Source organism: Aedes albopictus, unplaced genomic scaffold (genome assembly GCF_035046485.1).
Source record: "Aedes albopictus strain Foshan unplaced genomic scaffold, AalbF5 HiC_scaffold_6, whole genome shotgun sequence".
NCBI lineage: Eukaryota > Metazoa > Arthropoda > Insecta > Diptera > Culicidae > Aedes > Aedes albopictus.
The window spans coordinates 42763-58947 of record NW_026917420.1 but is presented as its reverse complement, the minus strand read 5'-3'; the positions used below and the strand labels follow the sequence as shown (position 1 = coordinate 58947).

Below are 16185 nucleotides of genomic sequence, written 5' to 3'. Positions count from 1 at the left end.
GAAAAAAGAAGAAACCCGGTTATGACAACCGTCGACGTCGTCGTCGAATAAAAAGACAAACAATGACCCAAAACTTGCATTAAACTCGATTATTGTCGGTTGGGTGGCACTTACCATGATGCTCTTGTACCGGTCGATGATGGCGTTTTTAAATGAAATTGTTGATAAAACTTTTGGCAGCTCCATCATCGGGCGGATCGGTTCCAGTTGGCCGCCGTCTCTGCACCAGGAAGAGGGGCCGGTGAGTTCCATAAGTTGGGTTGGGCATAATAGGGAAACGAAAAGGAAAATCGAAAGCGCAAAATGAGGAAAATTGTAGTTATTCAACTTGTCTTGTGGGCTTGGCGCGAGAACAGTGGGTATCTATTTGTAGAAGAGGTGGTCAGGAAATATTTATTCTGATTTTATAGCATACACTTGAAGTCCCCATTCAGGTAATGGGTAGGATCTGCATAAATAGATTTTTTTACCTAAATGGATTTCAGGGTTGCAGAGAGATTTAAGGAAGGCGAGTGGCAAGGAGATTTAAAGGAGGGGGAGGTGTTCATGCAAGGTTCCAATGAGCTATCAAGGAAGTACCAGATGGAATTACAAGGTGATTAAAGGCATTTCAATGCGTTTCATGTGGTTTCAGAGGGTTTTATGGGGCTTCTCAGGTAATCTTAACGGAGATTTCAAGGAGAATAACAAAAAATGTCACATAAACCATTTGTAACATGTCACCTTGAAACCCACTGAACCCCCTGATATGGCTTCGAAAACCCTCTGAAACCGACTCAAAACTCCCAGTAACTTTGCTGAGATCCTTCGAAACCCCATAAAGTGTTCCTTGAAACCTCATAAAGCTTACTGAAACGCCTCTAAAACTTCCTGAAATGTCTCCGAAAACCTCCTGTAACCCCTTTGGATCCCTTGTAACGTACCTACGATCCTTCGAGCATGAGCAGGAGCATGATTGACCGTCCGCAGTTGCTCCTCTGTTGTTGCAAGTACAGCTGCACTTACACAGAGAACCAACAGATGGTGCTTAGGATTAGCCGCATACTCAATGCTGGTATCCTAATACTCTCTGAAACCGCCGAAAACTGAAAACCCTCTGAAACTACCTGAAATACCCCCAGAAACTGTCTGAATACCTCTGTAACGCACATGACGTCTCTGAAATCCACTGCAGATGCTCCGAAACTTTAAGAAATGCCCCAGAAACGCCCTGTAATGCACCTGAGGACAATCGAAATCCCCTATAACGCTCTAAAGCTACCTATAACGCCTCTAACACTTGCTGAAAATCCTTAGAAACTTATTGAAATGCCTCCCAAAACCCTCGGAAACCTGCTCTACGGTTGCTGGCCAGAAGCACTTCCGTTTTGTGATGGGCAATCTGAAGCTTAACCCCAGTCATTCATCTTTCAACAGTGACCATTGATTCCGTCGCCAGCATTTCCACTTCTTCAAGCGTCTCTCCCATTATCGTCAACACGACGTCGTCTGCGATGCCCACAATGACGACTCCTTTTGGAAGTTTTAACGACAGTACCCCGTTGTACATTGCATTCCAGAGCGTTGGGCCGAGGATGGATCCTTGTGGAACGCCTGCCGTTACTCCTTAGACCTCTGCCCTTCGTCGGTGTCATACACCAGTACCCTGTTCTGGAAGTAGCTCCGTAAAATGTGGCACTGATAATCGGGAACGCGCATACTGTGCAGCGCTATAGCGATAGCCTCCCAGCTGGCACTGTTAAATGAATTTTTGACGTCTATCGTTACCACAGCGCAGAATCGATCACCTCTCCTTTTTTTCTTGAACGCCTTCTGGGCATTCTCAATGACTACCCGAATCGCATCCACCGTCGGTTTTCCCTTACGGAATCCGAACTGCATCGCTGACAGCTCCCTCTCACTTTTGGCGTATCCTGTCAGTCTGTTGAGGATGACCTTCTCTAACAGACGTCCTTTACCTTCTTTTCTTTCTTCTTCTTATCTTCTTTCTCCCTTAGCTTATTCTTCTTCTTCTTCTTCGCCTGCTGGTTCTCCACAGTGCGCCATCCACCATCACTCCGATTGCTGGCACGCTCCTGTTCGCTTCTCTGTTTCTTCGGAACTTCCTCTTCACCTGGCGTGTCCCTGCCCCGTTTCTCTGAGCGAGTATTCCGGTGGCTCTTCGGCGTCTCCATGTTTTCAACCGTAGCTCGATCCGTGGCTTCCGCCAGAAACTTCTCGGCTGTTTCCACTCTTAGCTTGAGCGCCTTCTGATCGCGTTCCGCAACCGTAACGGCAGACTTGATGCTCGTCACTAGATGCTTGATCTTCAGATGAACGTTGTGCATGTCTTTGACAAACTCGTACAACTCGTTCACCCTTCTCCTCACTTCGAACAAGCTCGACTCTTGAGCTGTGCCGCTGTTCGAGTTCGGTGTGAGCACTCGCTGATTCAGAAATGCTAGCTCCCCTTGGAGCTCGCTCCGTATCACGCTACTACTCGTTCTCGCAGCTGTTTCCAGCGGCGTCACTGAAGATCGCTGCACCACTCCACTTCTTCTGAACGCGTCCGCGTTCTCTCCAACTGCTTCGGTATAATTTGATGTCTCCAGTACAGTGGCGTTTCGGTTTTATCACTAATCGTTTTAATCACTACTCGCCCGAATTCACGGTTTTCTATTCGATTTTATCACGATTTTCGTTTCGTTTTTATCACACTTGTTCTAAAACATTCCGAAATCAATATAAAACCAATACAGCATTGCCCAGTCCACCAAAACTGTTAAAAAATGTGAACTACGACTCATATATTTTACTAAATTCACGGTTTCGTTTATATCACGGTAATTTTTTTTTTGATCGTGATAAAACCGAAAAACCACTGCACTCCTACCTCACCCTCCATTCCATGTCTTCCATCAACGTCTGTCTGTCTGTCTGTCTGTCTGTCTGTCTGTCTGTCTGTCTGTCTGTCTGTCTGTCTGTCTGTCTGTCTGTCTGTCTGTCTGTCTGTCTGTCTGTCTGTCTGTCTGTCTGTCTGTCTGTCTGTCTGTCTGTCTGTCTGTCTGTCTGTCTGTCTGTCTGTCTGTCTGTCTGTCTGTCTGTCTGTCTGTCTGTCTGTCTGTCTGTCTGTCTGTCTGTCTGTCTGTCTGTCTGTCTGTCTGTCTGTCTGTCTGTCTGTCTGTCTGTCTGTCTGTCTGTCTGTCTGTCTGTCTGTCTGTCTGTCTGTCTGTCTGTCTGTCTGTCTGTCTGTCTGTCTGTCTGTCTGTCTGTCTGTCTGTCTGTCTGTCTGTCTGTCTGTCTGTCTGTCTGTCTGTCTGTCTGTCTGTCTGTCTGTCTGTCTGTCTGTCTGTCTGTCTGTCTGTCTGTCTGTCTGTCTGTCTGTCTGTCTGTCTGTCTGTCTGTCTGTCTGTCTGTCTGTCTGTCTGTCTGTCTGTCTGTCTGTCTGTCTGTCTGTCTGTCTGTCTGTCTGTCTGTCTGTCTGTCTGTCTGTCTGTCTGTCTGTCTGTCTGTCTGTCTGTCTGTCTGTCTGTCTGTCTGTCTGTCTGTCTGTCTGTCTGTCTGTCTGTCTGTCTGTCTGTCTGTCTGTCTGTCTGTCTGTCTGTCTGTCTGTCTGTCTGTCTGTCTGTCTGTCTGTCTGTCTGTCTGTCTGTCTGTCTGTCTGTCTGTCTGTCTGTCTGTCTGTCTGTCTGTCTGTCTGTCTGTCTGTCTGTCTGTCTGTCTGTCTGTCTGTCTGTCTGTCTGTCTGTCTGTCTGTCTGTCTGTCTGTCTGTCTGTCTGTCTGTCTGTCTGTCTGTCTGTCTGTCTGTCTGTCTGTCTGTCTGTCTGTCTGTCTGTCTGTCTGTCTGTCTGTCTGTCTGTCTGTCTGTCTGTCTGTCTGTCTGTCTGTCTGTCTGTCTGTCTGTCTGTCTGTCTGTCTGTCTGTCTGTCTGTCTGTCTGTCTGTCTGTCTGTCTGTCTGTCTGTCTGTCTGTCTGTCTGTCTGTCTGTCTGTCTGTCTGTCTGTCTGTCTGTCTGTCTGTCTGTCTGTCTGTCTGTCTGTCTGTCTGTCTGTCTGTCTGTCTGTCTGTCTGTCTGTCTGTCTGTCTGTCTGTCTGTCTGTCTGTCTGTCTGTCTGTCTGTCTGTCTGTCTGTCTGTCTGTCTGTCTGTCTGTCTGTCTGTCTGTCTGTCTGTCTGTCTGTCTGTCTGTCTGTCTGTCTGTCTGTCTGTCTGTCTGTCTGTCTGTCTGTCTGTCTGTCTGTCTGTCTGTCTGTCTGTCTGTCTGTCTGTCTGTCTGTCTGTCTGTCTGTCTGTCTGTCTGTCTGTCTGTCTGTCTGTCTGTCTGTCTGTCTGTCTGTCTGTCTGTCTGTCTGTCTGTCTGTCTGTCTGTCTGTCTGTCTGTCTGTCTGTCTGTCTGTCTGTCTGTCTGTCTGTCTGTCTGTCTGTCTGTTTTTTTTTTTCCTCCCAACCTCCCCAGCAGAGAAAACCGATTGGAAAAACTCTGCTACACCTTGATGCCTCGATCCCCCTGGTACCACTGATATGCGACTGCTTCAGGGGGGGCAATGCGCTCATGCGCTCTTCTGCTACTGTGCTCATGCACTTTTTGTCGCTCCTAATCTATACTCATACACGTCTCGTATTTTGCTTACTCCGGTTGGTGTTGGCTCGCCATTAAGCGGACAACATGCTTAGTTTCAAATTTGTTATTCTACACGTTCTAATGTTAGTACCTAACATCGCCATTCAGCGACACATAGGTACAACATACACACAATTTGTTATTCTAATACCACGCAAGGCATTCGGATCCTACTAACTTGCTCCGAAAGGTGTCCTCCCCGTGCCGCCGTTGCGCCATTAAGCACTCCAGCTTTCCGCGCACGACTCGTGTAGTCCCCGACGGTGGATCTACCCTACGCCGACAAAGAGTTCCCCGGCAGTGGAACATCTTCCGAAACCGTTTCTTCCCAGACAGGTGCCGAGGTCTCTCCTGCGATTCCGGTTGGAGACTGGCTTCCGGTTCACAGGCGCCCCGACGACCAAATTCCGGTGCTTCTTCGCGATAGACTCGGTCTAGTCCCCGGCGGTGGCCCTAGCCTACTCCGACGGAGAAAAACCCCGGCGGTGGAAGTTCTCCCGATACCGATGTTTCTATCCCGACCAGTAAGGTGCCGAAGTCGGTCCGGCGATTCCGGTTGGTGGTGGACTTCCGGTTCACCGGCGCTCCGACGACCAAAAACCGGTGCCACGTTACGGACGACTCAGTCATGTCCCCGGCGGTGGATCATGCCTACCCGGATCGCGTTCCGCCGCTCTCTGGTCTTCGCGCCACTTCCTCTGCAGCGCGGACAGCATCCTCGTTACTGCTCTGTCGACAGCGTTCCACGTGTTTTCATCGCGACACATCTCTTCGACAATGTTGTCGACTGTCACTCCGCCCAGCAAGACGCGAATTTCTTCGAACCTGGGGCATTCGAAAACGACATGTTCCGGTGACTCCTCCACGTTAACACACTCCGGGCAAAAGGGCGAAAGAGCATGCCCAAACCGGTGCAGGTACTTCCTGAAGCAGCCATGGCCGGACAGGAACTGCGTCAGATGGAAGTTCACCTCCCCATGCTTCCTATTCACCCACGCTGACACGCTAGGGATAAGCCGGTGAGTCCACCTGCCATTCGCCGAATTGTCCCACTCTTGCTGCCATTTAGCCAACGAGTTCGCTCTGACGATATCTCTTACGCTCCTGGTACTTCTGCGTTGGTAGCATTCCACGTCTTCGGCGATGGTGATGCAAATGGGCATCATTCCCGCGATAACACATACTGCCTCCGTCGAAATGGTTCTGTACGCGCTGGCGACCCGAGTGGCCATGAGTCGGAATGCGCTGTCTAGCGCTCTTCGATTCCGCTTCGTACTCAGTGCTTCAGCCCATGCTGGGGCACCATACCTGAGTATTGAGCCTGCTACGCTCGCCAGAAGACGCCTCTTACTACTTCGTGGTCCCCCGACGTTCGGCATGATCGTCGCTATAGCATTGACAGCCTTCGCTGCCTTTCCGCAGGCGTAGTCAACGTGCTCCTTGAAGTTAAGTCGATCATCGACCATCACTCCTAGATGCTTCAAAGCTCGTTTCGATGTGATAACATGCTCTCCGACTACGATCTCCATCGTTTGGACTGCTTTACAGTTGCTGACCAGAAGCACCTCCGTTTTGTGATGGGCAATCTGTAGCTTGACCCCAGTCATCCATCTTTCAACAGTGGACATTGATTCCGTCGCCAGCATTTCAACTTCTTCAAGAGTCTCTCCCATTACCGTCAACACGACGTCGTCTGCGAAGCCCACAATGACGACTCCTTTGGGAAGTTTTAACGACAGTACGCCGTTGTACATGGCATTCCAGAGTGTTGGGCCTAGTATGGACCCTTGTGGAACACCTGCCGTTACTTCTATAGACCTCTGCCCTTCGTTGGTCTCGTACACCAGTACCCTGTTCTGGAAGTAGCTCCGTAAAATCTGGCACAGATAATCGGGAACCCGCATACTGTGTAGCGCTACGGCGATAGCCTCCCAGCTGGCACTATTAAACGCATTTTTGACGTCTATCGTTACCACAGCGCAGAATCGATCACCTCTCCGTTTTTTCTTGGACGCCTTCTGGGCATTCTCGATGACTACCCGAATCGCATCCACCGTCGATTTTCCCTTACGGAATCCGAATTGCATCGCTGACAGTCCCCTCTCACTTTCGACGTATTCTGTCAACCTGTTAAGGATGACCTTCTCTAACAGTTTTCCTAGGGTATCCAGCAGGCAGATCGGTCTATACGATCCTGGGTCCCCCGGCGGCTTTCCTGGTTTCGGTAGAAGCACCAACTTTTGAACCTTCCAACCGTTTGGGAAGTAGCCTTCATCCAGGCATTTTTGGAGCACCATCCTGATCATGTCCGGAAACGCCAATATCGCCCTTCTAACTGCTACGTTCGGGATCCCATCCGGACCGAGAGCTTTCCCGATCTTGAGCCCCTTCGCAATTACCAGCAACTCTGCATTGGATATCCGAGCACCTTCGTTGGGTTCTTCTGCATTCTCTGCGTATGGTGTGGGAGGCCAAAACGTTGGGCCATGGTGCGGAAAAAGACCTTCCACGATCCTCCTTAGTTTGTCCGGGCACATTTCCACGGGTACTGCTGGACCTTTGAGCTTCGATACCACGATTCGGTACGCGTTGCCCCAGGGGTTGGCGTCGGCTTCTCGACACAACTCTTTGTAGCAGTTCGACTTACTCAGCCTTATCTCGCGTTTAAGAGCGGCTCGAGCTCCCCGAAAAACGGTTCGCCTTGCTTCTCTCTCAGCTTCATTTCTGGCCCTCTGGAAGCGTCTCCTAGCACGGAGGCAAGCAGCACGGAGGGTACTGATCGTCGCGTTCCACCAATACGCTGGCCGTCTTCTGTTTCTGGGCTCTATCTTCCTCGGCATTGCTATGTCGCATGCCGTAACAATCGCTTCCGTTAGTTCACCTGCATCAAGGGTTGCACCGCCGTATGGCCGCAGCGCCTCGACAAAGACTTCCTTGTCGAACTCTTTTGTCTTCCACCTTCGTTCGCATGTTCGCGTTCTCCTCGTCGAAGTAGAGGCTCGCCGGCCAATACTGTAGAGGATCGCCTGGTGATCACTGTTGGAATATTCCTCGCTGACTCTCCAGTTCATGTCTTCCGTAAGCGACGGACTACAGAACGTAACATCGATGATGGATTCACGGCCGTCTCTGCGGAATGTGCTGGCCATACCATCGTTGCAAAGCCTCACATCCAGCTTCGCCAGGGCTTCCAGTAGGCTGTACCCCCTAGCATTGGTGAGCCTACTACCCCATTCCACGGCCCAGGCGTTGAAATCTCCTCCGATGACTACCGGCTTCCGCCCGACCAGCGTGTCCGTGAGTGCATCCAACATCCTGTTGTACTCTTCATCTGACCACCTTGGAGGTGCATAGCAACTGCAAACGAAGACTCCATTAATTTTGGCAACCACAAAGCCTTCGTACGAACACTCGATCACTTCTTCAATGGGGAATCTACCCATCACCTGTATGGCCGCTATCTGGGATCTGTCCGTCACCCAATTGCCGTTCTCAGGGGGCACCCGATACGGCTCTGCGATGATTGCAACATCGCACTTAGTCTCTGTTGTCGACTGCCACAACAGTTGCTGTGCGACGTCGCAGTGATTGAGGTTGATTTGGGTTATCTCAATCATTGTTGACCTGCCATCGCCTTTTTATAGGCCGGGCACTTAAAGCCTCCCGTCTTATGGTCGTTTCCGTCCTCCGGCTTACACAGCATGCACTTGGGTTGGCTCGTGCAGTCCCGAGCAACGTGGCCGTTTCCACCGCAACTCCAGCATCGTCCGGACCTGTCGGGGCCCTTGCAATTTCTCGCCTGATGACCAAACTCCATGCATTTAAAGCATCGCTCCATTTGTTTGGTGGCTCGGGGAGCCAGTCGCAACGAGCACTCCGCCCATCGAATTTTCACCTTGCCAGTTGCTACCAGCTTATTGGCAATATCCACAGGCAATCGGATTGCCGCCGTCTGAGTGCCTCCATACGACTTCCTTATCCGAATCACCATCGGTCCTTCGACGTTGCACTGCTCCTTCAATGCGCGTTTCAGATCATCTTCTGTCGTGATCTCGTCCAGATCCTTGACTTCAACCACCGCTTCCTGTGATAAGGCTCTCACATTGGCCTCATTCTCCAGCGATTTGGCAACGAGCTCCCTGAACGCCGAGCTCTTAACCGTCGGATCCTTCTTGAGCTCGAACAGCATCTCTCCTTTTTGGGTGCGTCTGGTCTTCACTACGTTTTCGCCCAACACCTTCAACTCCGGGTCCTCCTGCAGTTTCCTAAGCAGAGCAGCGTACGTCGTCTTGTCCTTCGCCTCGACGATCAATGCATCGCCCTTCTTCCTCTCCCTAGGAGGCCGCTGGGTTTCTTTCTTCTTCTGTTCCTTCTTCTTTTCTTCCTTCTTCTTATCTTCTTCCTCCTTTCGCTTTTTCTTCTTCTTCGCCTGCTGGTTCTCCACAGTGCGCCATCCATCATCACTCCGATTTCTGGCACGCTCCCGTTCGCTTCTCTGTTTCTTCGGGACTTCCTCTTCTCCTGGCGTGTCCCTGCCTCGTTTCTCTGAGCGAGTACTCCGGTGGCTCCTCGGCGTCTCCATGTTTTCAGCCGTAGGTCTATCCGTGGCTTCCGCCAGAGACTTCTCGGCTGTTTCCACTCTCAGCTTGAGCGCCTTCTGATCGCGTTCCGCAACTGTCACGGCAGACTTGATGCTCGTCACTAGTTGCTTGATCTTCAGGTGAACGTTGTGCTTGTCTTTGACAAACTCGTACAACTCGTTCACCCTTCTCCTCACTTCGAACAAGCTCGACTCTTGAGCTGTGCCGCTGTTCGAGTTCGGTGTAAGCACTCGCTGATTCAGGAATGCTAGCTCCCGTTGGCTTCCTTGAGGCTCGCTCCGTATCGCGCTACTACTCGTTCTCGCAGCAGTTTCCAGCGGCGTCACTGGTGATCGCTGCATCATTCCACTTCTTCTGAACGCGTCCGCGTTCTCTCCAACTACTTCGGTATAATTTGATGTCTCCATTCTATTGGGTCCCCCCTCCGAGCCGCTATCTCCACCTGCTGTACGTAGTCGCTTTCGTGATCTCTTGGTTGTCTATGAATCAGGGAGGCCAAGCGAGGGTTGAACACGTACCTTCATGGGGTCCGTGTCCAGAGCCAGATCAGCGCAAGTCGGGAGTGTTACATCCGAGCCTAGTACCCATCAAAAATGATGGACAGATGAAGAACGTATCCGGAGGCCTGCCAAGGTTTTACCGGGACGGAGGCAGACGCCCCATTAGCCCGCTCGCCGTTTCAAGTAGGTGTCACCCTTCCTTACTCAGGGAGCAGAATGGCACGAATGTCAGCCCATCGTCGTCATCCTATCCGTAATCCGTAGTCCGTTGTCGTTTGCGTTGACCAGTATGCCATAATCAGAATGTTACTGGCATCGATCCTGATGTGCCGGTTGGCACTCCGAGTATTTGGGCTAAGGCACTTTGGAAGCGGTACCAGGTCGCTTGTACAGAGTTGCTTGCGGATGTGTGGCTTTTTATGGAGATCCAACAGAGCCCACTGTTGAAACCCCGCCACATCCTAGGCATCCTCTGCTTGAGCTATCTGGAAACCAGAAGCTCGGTCACTCCCCGAAGGAAGAGCCAAAGGTGGTAATCCACACGGATGTGTGAACGATTTTCGCTTAGGATGAATTCCCAAGCTGCCACCCGACTCGCAGAAGGGGGGGTTCGTCAAGCCCCTGGACTCCTGTCCCTGCTGCCCCCTGTCTGTCTGTCTGTCTGTCTGTCTGTCTGTCTGTCTGTCTGTCTGTCTGTCTGTTTTACGATTCTTGTGGTTTTTATCTCTCAGTTTTTGAAAATCTCCTAGATTGCTCGTTTGGAAGTTTTTTTTTAATTCTTTTGAATTTCTTATGCAAGATTTTGCAAATTTCTTCGGAAATTTGTTTATAAGTAACTTTTTTCTCTTAAGAATTCCAACTGCGATTTCCTCCAAGATTTTTGGGAATTTCACACGTTATGGTGGCTCTTTGGGGCTGTTCATAAACCACGTAGACTAAAATTTGGCCATCTCAGACCCCCCCCTCCCCCCTCGTAGACTTTTGTCCATACAAAAATTTTGAAATTTGTATGGAGCGTAGACTTTGGTCAGACCCCCCCTCCCCCCAAAAAGTCTACGTGGTTTATGAACGGCCCCTTTATGGTATTACAACCAAATGTCTTTCAAAAGTTTCTCCGGGAATTCAACACTTTTATTGAAAAGTGACATTATAAACTATTCAAATTCCCTTGCTGTAATCAAAAAGTTATAAATAACAAAATAAAACTGGCTTTGGACATCTTTTGGCCATCATATCCTCACAGTACACACTACTGGGTCACCAAACGACGCGACTGTAAAACACAAGCCAACTATCCAACACACCCATGTATCATCCCAAGCACTTCGCACCCTTCCAACAGGACAACAGAAAACAAACTTTTCATGTCCCGCCGAGGAGGCATTGGAAACAAACCCGGCATCTAAAACTAGGGAAATCAAACTGCTATTCTACTGGTGGTAGGTGTAGCAGCTAGCTGCTCCGTAACTATACTCACAAAACTTTCCGCCCGTCGACGAACGTTTGCACCGAGCCGCAATCGAGCCGGGCCACCGCCAGGAAGCATTCCTTGAACATCCACAGCGGAATCGGAGCCGGACCACCTTCCGGTTCCTCCGTCAGCAGTTCGCAGATCATTTCGGCCGTCCGGGGTAAGCTCTGGGGAGGGGCGAGCATGGAAAAAGCGAGAAGAAGACATTTAGAGTAGAAGTTTAAATTGCGGTCCGCCGGATGACCAGCCAGAAGCCGCCTTACGTCACTCAACAGCCCGATGAAGACGGCCACAATCTTGAGCCAGTGCAAGTGGGTCCAATCGAGCATCCGCAGCAGCGACAGGATGTTCAATAGATCGTCCTGCGTGAGGAAAGGGAAAGAGAAAAAAGACGATGAAATGAAATGAATAGGACGATGACGATGGCAAACAATTTGCTGCCGGACGGAGATAAAAGTTTTGCTTTCGACAGACAGCCGCCAGAAAGGGTTGGTTGGCGAGTTCTACGAATCGCATCGACACCTACTTCCGGTAGGCACAGCCCTTGCCACTTTTCCTGGAGGACTCGCTTCTGCACGAAGAAGCCTTTGCCGAGCTGTAAGGGAATGCGGAAAGAAAAATAAAGCGTTTAGTTGGAGAATGAAGTGTGATTCGATTTTATTGAAATGGGGAAGTGGGAAATTGCATTATAACGAATTTAATCCAGTCTTAATAATTACTTGCTTTTCTTGAGAAATGGAATCATTAAAACTTGAACCACGAATACATCAGGGCAAAAAACTACAAAAAGAATAGGGAGACAAAAGTCCGTTTGCTTGTCATATGATGTACGAATACGAATGGCACAAAACGCCTTCAATTGGTAACAGTGAAGTTCTCATATAATAATCCAAAAAATAGGTTAAATAGTGTAAAAATAAATGCAAAAAAAAAAAAGAAAATGCACAAAAGAAATCAAGAAGGAAGTTTGCAGAAAAAAATGAAAAGAAGAAAGGGCAAAGACAAAATAGAATAACTAATAAAAAAAAACAACAAGGACTTGCAAACATTTTGTCAACACACTGCATACACAGCATGCTACAGTCAGTATTAAAGATATACAAATCAATGCACACCAACAAGTATGAAACAAACAAACTAAAGGATCGAGCCACCCAATCTTACCTAAGAAAACACACTTAAATCAAACACCCAAGAATAACACAGACGCGCACAGCACGACTCTTCGGTACTTGTACTTTTCCGTGGAAGACTAACGCGTCCACGTTCCCATGACTCCCACAGAAAAGGGCGGCGACGGCGCGATGAGACCAACTAGCGACATCCTAGCTAGCGACGAGCTGGTCGGACACGGACCGTAAATAATTACCTGATCGATTAGCACCCGCAGGGCCCCGGTCGACAGACGGCCTCGCTTCAGCTCCGGCTCGTACCGTGGTTTTACCGGTGGCGTCCGTTCCAGGTCCAGGCAGCGGAAGTACGCCGCCGACCAGCGCAATAAATCAAACGGCTGTGTACGGATGACAGCTGAAAAGAGAGGAAGAAACGCGCAGGTGAAAGGGATGAAATTCGGTGAAAGTGGAGAAACTTTCATTGGTATAGTTAGACATGAGACTAGTGAAATTTGAATAATTCGATTGAATTATTAAGGACTCGTTGGATAAATGTACGACTCGTGCATCTCTTTGCAACTATAGAATGTAACTCGTTGCAAAACTCGATGTTTTCAGCACTCTTCGTATTTATCCAACTCGGTAAGCATCAGTAGGTATGCGGAGCGCGAGAGTAAGTCTCGGCTTCATATAAACAATTCGCTCTGACTTGTAATTGATAGGCACAAACGCGAGTGTGTTGTGGATTGGCATCTATGACGAAAGAAAGGTAGATTTGTGAAAAAAGGCATGTTGATGGTGTGGACACTGGGTAAGTTTGGCTTACTATTTCGCGGAATCGTTACCTGTTCTGTGGCTGAGTTTGTTAAAGCGTCGGTCTAGCGAATACGGAGTCGTGGGTTCGAATCACAAAAGAATGATATTTTTTTTCACAAATCCATCTCTCAATTTGTCAATTTGCAATACTCTGTGCCTTCTTATTAATTACAAGTTTTTTTTCCAGTCGGTAAGCCGCGTTGGAAAAATGTACGACTCGTGCAGATAAAACAACTTTTTGCAACTCGTTGCATGAATAACTATTTTTGAATCTTGCATGGATTGTTCCTGAATTTCCTCCAAGAATTTCTTCAGAAACTCCTCAGGTATTTATTTTATCCTTTCTCTAAGGATTCCTTTAGAAAATGGTTCAGAAACATTTCCAAGGGTTTTCAGAGAACCTTCCGATAATTATTTTAGAAATCCCTCTGGAACTTCCTCCAACGATTTATTCAGAGAATCCCAAAGACACTTTTGAACGATTTTCTTCCTTATTTATTTTCCTTCCTGATATTTATCGAGAGATTTCATCAAACATTTCACTAGGGATTCTCTGGAGGAAGCTTCTCCAAAAAAAATCTTGCATGCTCGGCTTCCTGTAGAAATTCCATTAGAAGAAATTCAAGAATTTCAGAAAGTTCCCCAGAGCTTTCTCCAAAGTATAGATCTCTCGAGAAGTTTATCCAAAATATATCATTACTACCGATCCCTGCAAAGATTCAAAGGATCCATTCGAAAATTTTCTCCAAAGATCCAAGGAAATCTTTAAAAAAAATCTTCCATGCGTTTTTGTTTTCAGAAATTATGAAAATTTCTTTAGATTCTCATAAAATCCTCTAAGGAAATTTCTTCAGATACTCATAAAATCCTCTAGAGTTCTTCAGAAATCTCTTTAATGATTCCCTCAGATATCGCACTTCTGCAGTGGTATCATCGAGGTAGCTTCAAGTTACTCACTTAGTATCCAGGTCACTAGAGCAAAAAAAAAATCCCTTCATGAGCGTCATCGCAAATTATAAGAAAAACAATTTGTGCAACAATTGGGTAGCCCAACAGAAATTCTTCGGAAGTTTCCGTCAGAAATCGTTCTAGGGGTTCTTTCAGAAATTTTCCTGAATATTTCTTACTCCTCCATACATTCGATCAAGGATTTCAAGTCTAAAGAAATCTTTTATGGATTTCTTCCCAAAGTTATGGAAACCTTCAAAACCCAAAATTCAGGGATTACTTCAGAAATGACTCCAGGAATTTTGTTTTAAATTCTACCTAGGTTTCTTGTAGGAACTCCGCCTGTGGTATTTCAGAATTTTTTCCTGGGATTCTTCAAGAAATTTCTTCCTTCACATCTTTCCTTGTGAATTTCTCAAAAAAAATCTTTTAGATAGAATTCTATGTATTCCTTCTGAAATTCCACCAGGAATTACTTCAGAAACTCATCCAGGGATTCTTAGGAAATTGCTTCAGGGATTCCTCAGAATTTTCCACAGACTAGCTGTTCCCGGCAAACTTTGTCTTGCCCACTGCGTTTTTGACGTTTCAAGTCCCTAGCCAAGCCTCCCAAAATGTATGAAAACCCGATTTTCGAAAACTTACCATTTTCCCATGTTTTTTGTCTCATAAACCTTTCTTGGGTGAAAACTAACAGAGCAAAACTTTGACGACCAAAATCGGACCATCCGTTGGCAAGTTATGCGTGGTCCCACGTATGCCACTGCATTTTTATATAAATAGATAGATTATTCAATAAATTCTTCCAGTTTTTGAGAAAATTTTCCAAAGATTCCTTGGGTTTTCAGTTTTTAGTCTAAAATAATTTGCATCGATTGATTTTCAAAATGAAAACTGCCAGCTCCAAAGGATCACGCTGTCTGCTATTCCTTTGTGCGTTCCGTTAGCTTTCTAGCACGAAAAAATACCTCCCGGACTAACCACCTCTTCAACTGATTGTGTTATGCAGCGTTTGGAATTTTCGCTCATTCTCAAAAAAATAGTTTCAAATTCCTCCAATGTTTTCTTTAGAAGTTTTCCGAGAGAATCCCCAACAAGATTCTTCAGTTTTTTTAAGCTATATTCCCCCAGCGAAATAATATGTCGACCCTATTACACACTCTAGGCAATGCATGTTTCACCAATTGAAAGTAAACTAACGTAAATATTCAAGAATTTACTTAATTAAGTTCAAAAGATTCGATGCGATGGTATGCAACGTTGGTCTATGGTACACAAATTGGCCTATTAGTGGATACAACGTTGGCCTATTGCTTTCCATGCACTAGTACCACTAATTATCTCATTTTTTTAATATTTCTGCTGAAGTATTATCTCTGTTTGTTCACCAATCTTACTTTTAAATTATATTTTCAGAGCCAAATTTTCAAAAAACTATAAATAAATCACTTAAACTAAAGTTCTTTCTTAATTAAGTAACGAAAACAACGCAACCCTATTATTGTGTTATATTTTTACAGTCACCGCACACAAAATCTTTCTTCCTGTTCGTTCTTTCTGGTTCTTACGCAAGAAATGTTGTTGACGCCTTTTTATCGTTGTTTTTGACGTCACTTTACTGATGGGCCAAGATTTGGGTACATAGTGAAAAAAATGTCCTCAATATTCGGCCCACATTCAATTTGTAAAATAGTTATTATTCGTTGAAAACAAATACACAAGTTCAAAATAGCGTCTTTGACCGTCGCATCAAATGTTCAGTTATTGAAAAGTCATTTCGAAATGTTCCAAAATCATGCCATTTATGATCATGTGTATAGACTACCCACTAAGCCGAAGAATCATGGCGTCTACAAAAGCTAAACAAAGTGACATTTTCATTCAATTTTAATGTTCCAAAGTGCTAAAATTGAAACAAAATGTTACGGTTGTTTTGCGCATAGCTCTTCCGATATCCAGTTATGCGTGTTTGTTTGAGTTTTTGGTTTACATTGAGATAGGCCGAACGAGGGGACTATGCCAACGAAGCATCCCGATACCCTACCACTCATTTTCATATTTTGCGCTAACGTTAGAACAAACTGACATTCACAAGACGCGACGCGAGACAAGACATAACACTTATCGTTCTTACAAT

At 46.9% G+C, this 16185-nt stretch overlaps 1 protein-coding gene across 1 annotated transcript in view; it reads right to left on the bottom strand.

Moving 5' to 3' along the window:
- Positions 1-16185, bottom strand: part of LOC134284710 (uncharacterized) — a 33602-nt gene that overhangs the window by 1565 nt on the left and 15852 nt on the right. Inside the window, exons 2-6 of the mRNA XM_062843865.1 lie at positions 12542-12699; positions 11699-11767; positions 11436-11534; positions 11179-11339; positions 115-220 (exon numbers count right to left, since the gene is read on the bottom strand). Of these exons, the coding sequence (XP_062699849.1) occupies positions 115-220; positions 11179-11339; positions 11436-11534; positions 11699-11767; positions 12542-12699 (593 nt within the window). The remainder of the gene's footprint in view (positions 1-114; positions 221-11178; positions 11340-11435; positions 11535-11698; positions 11768-12541; positions 12700-16185) is intronic.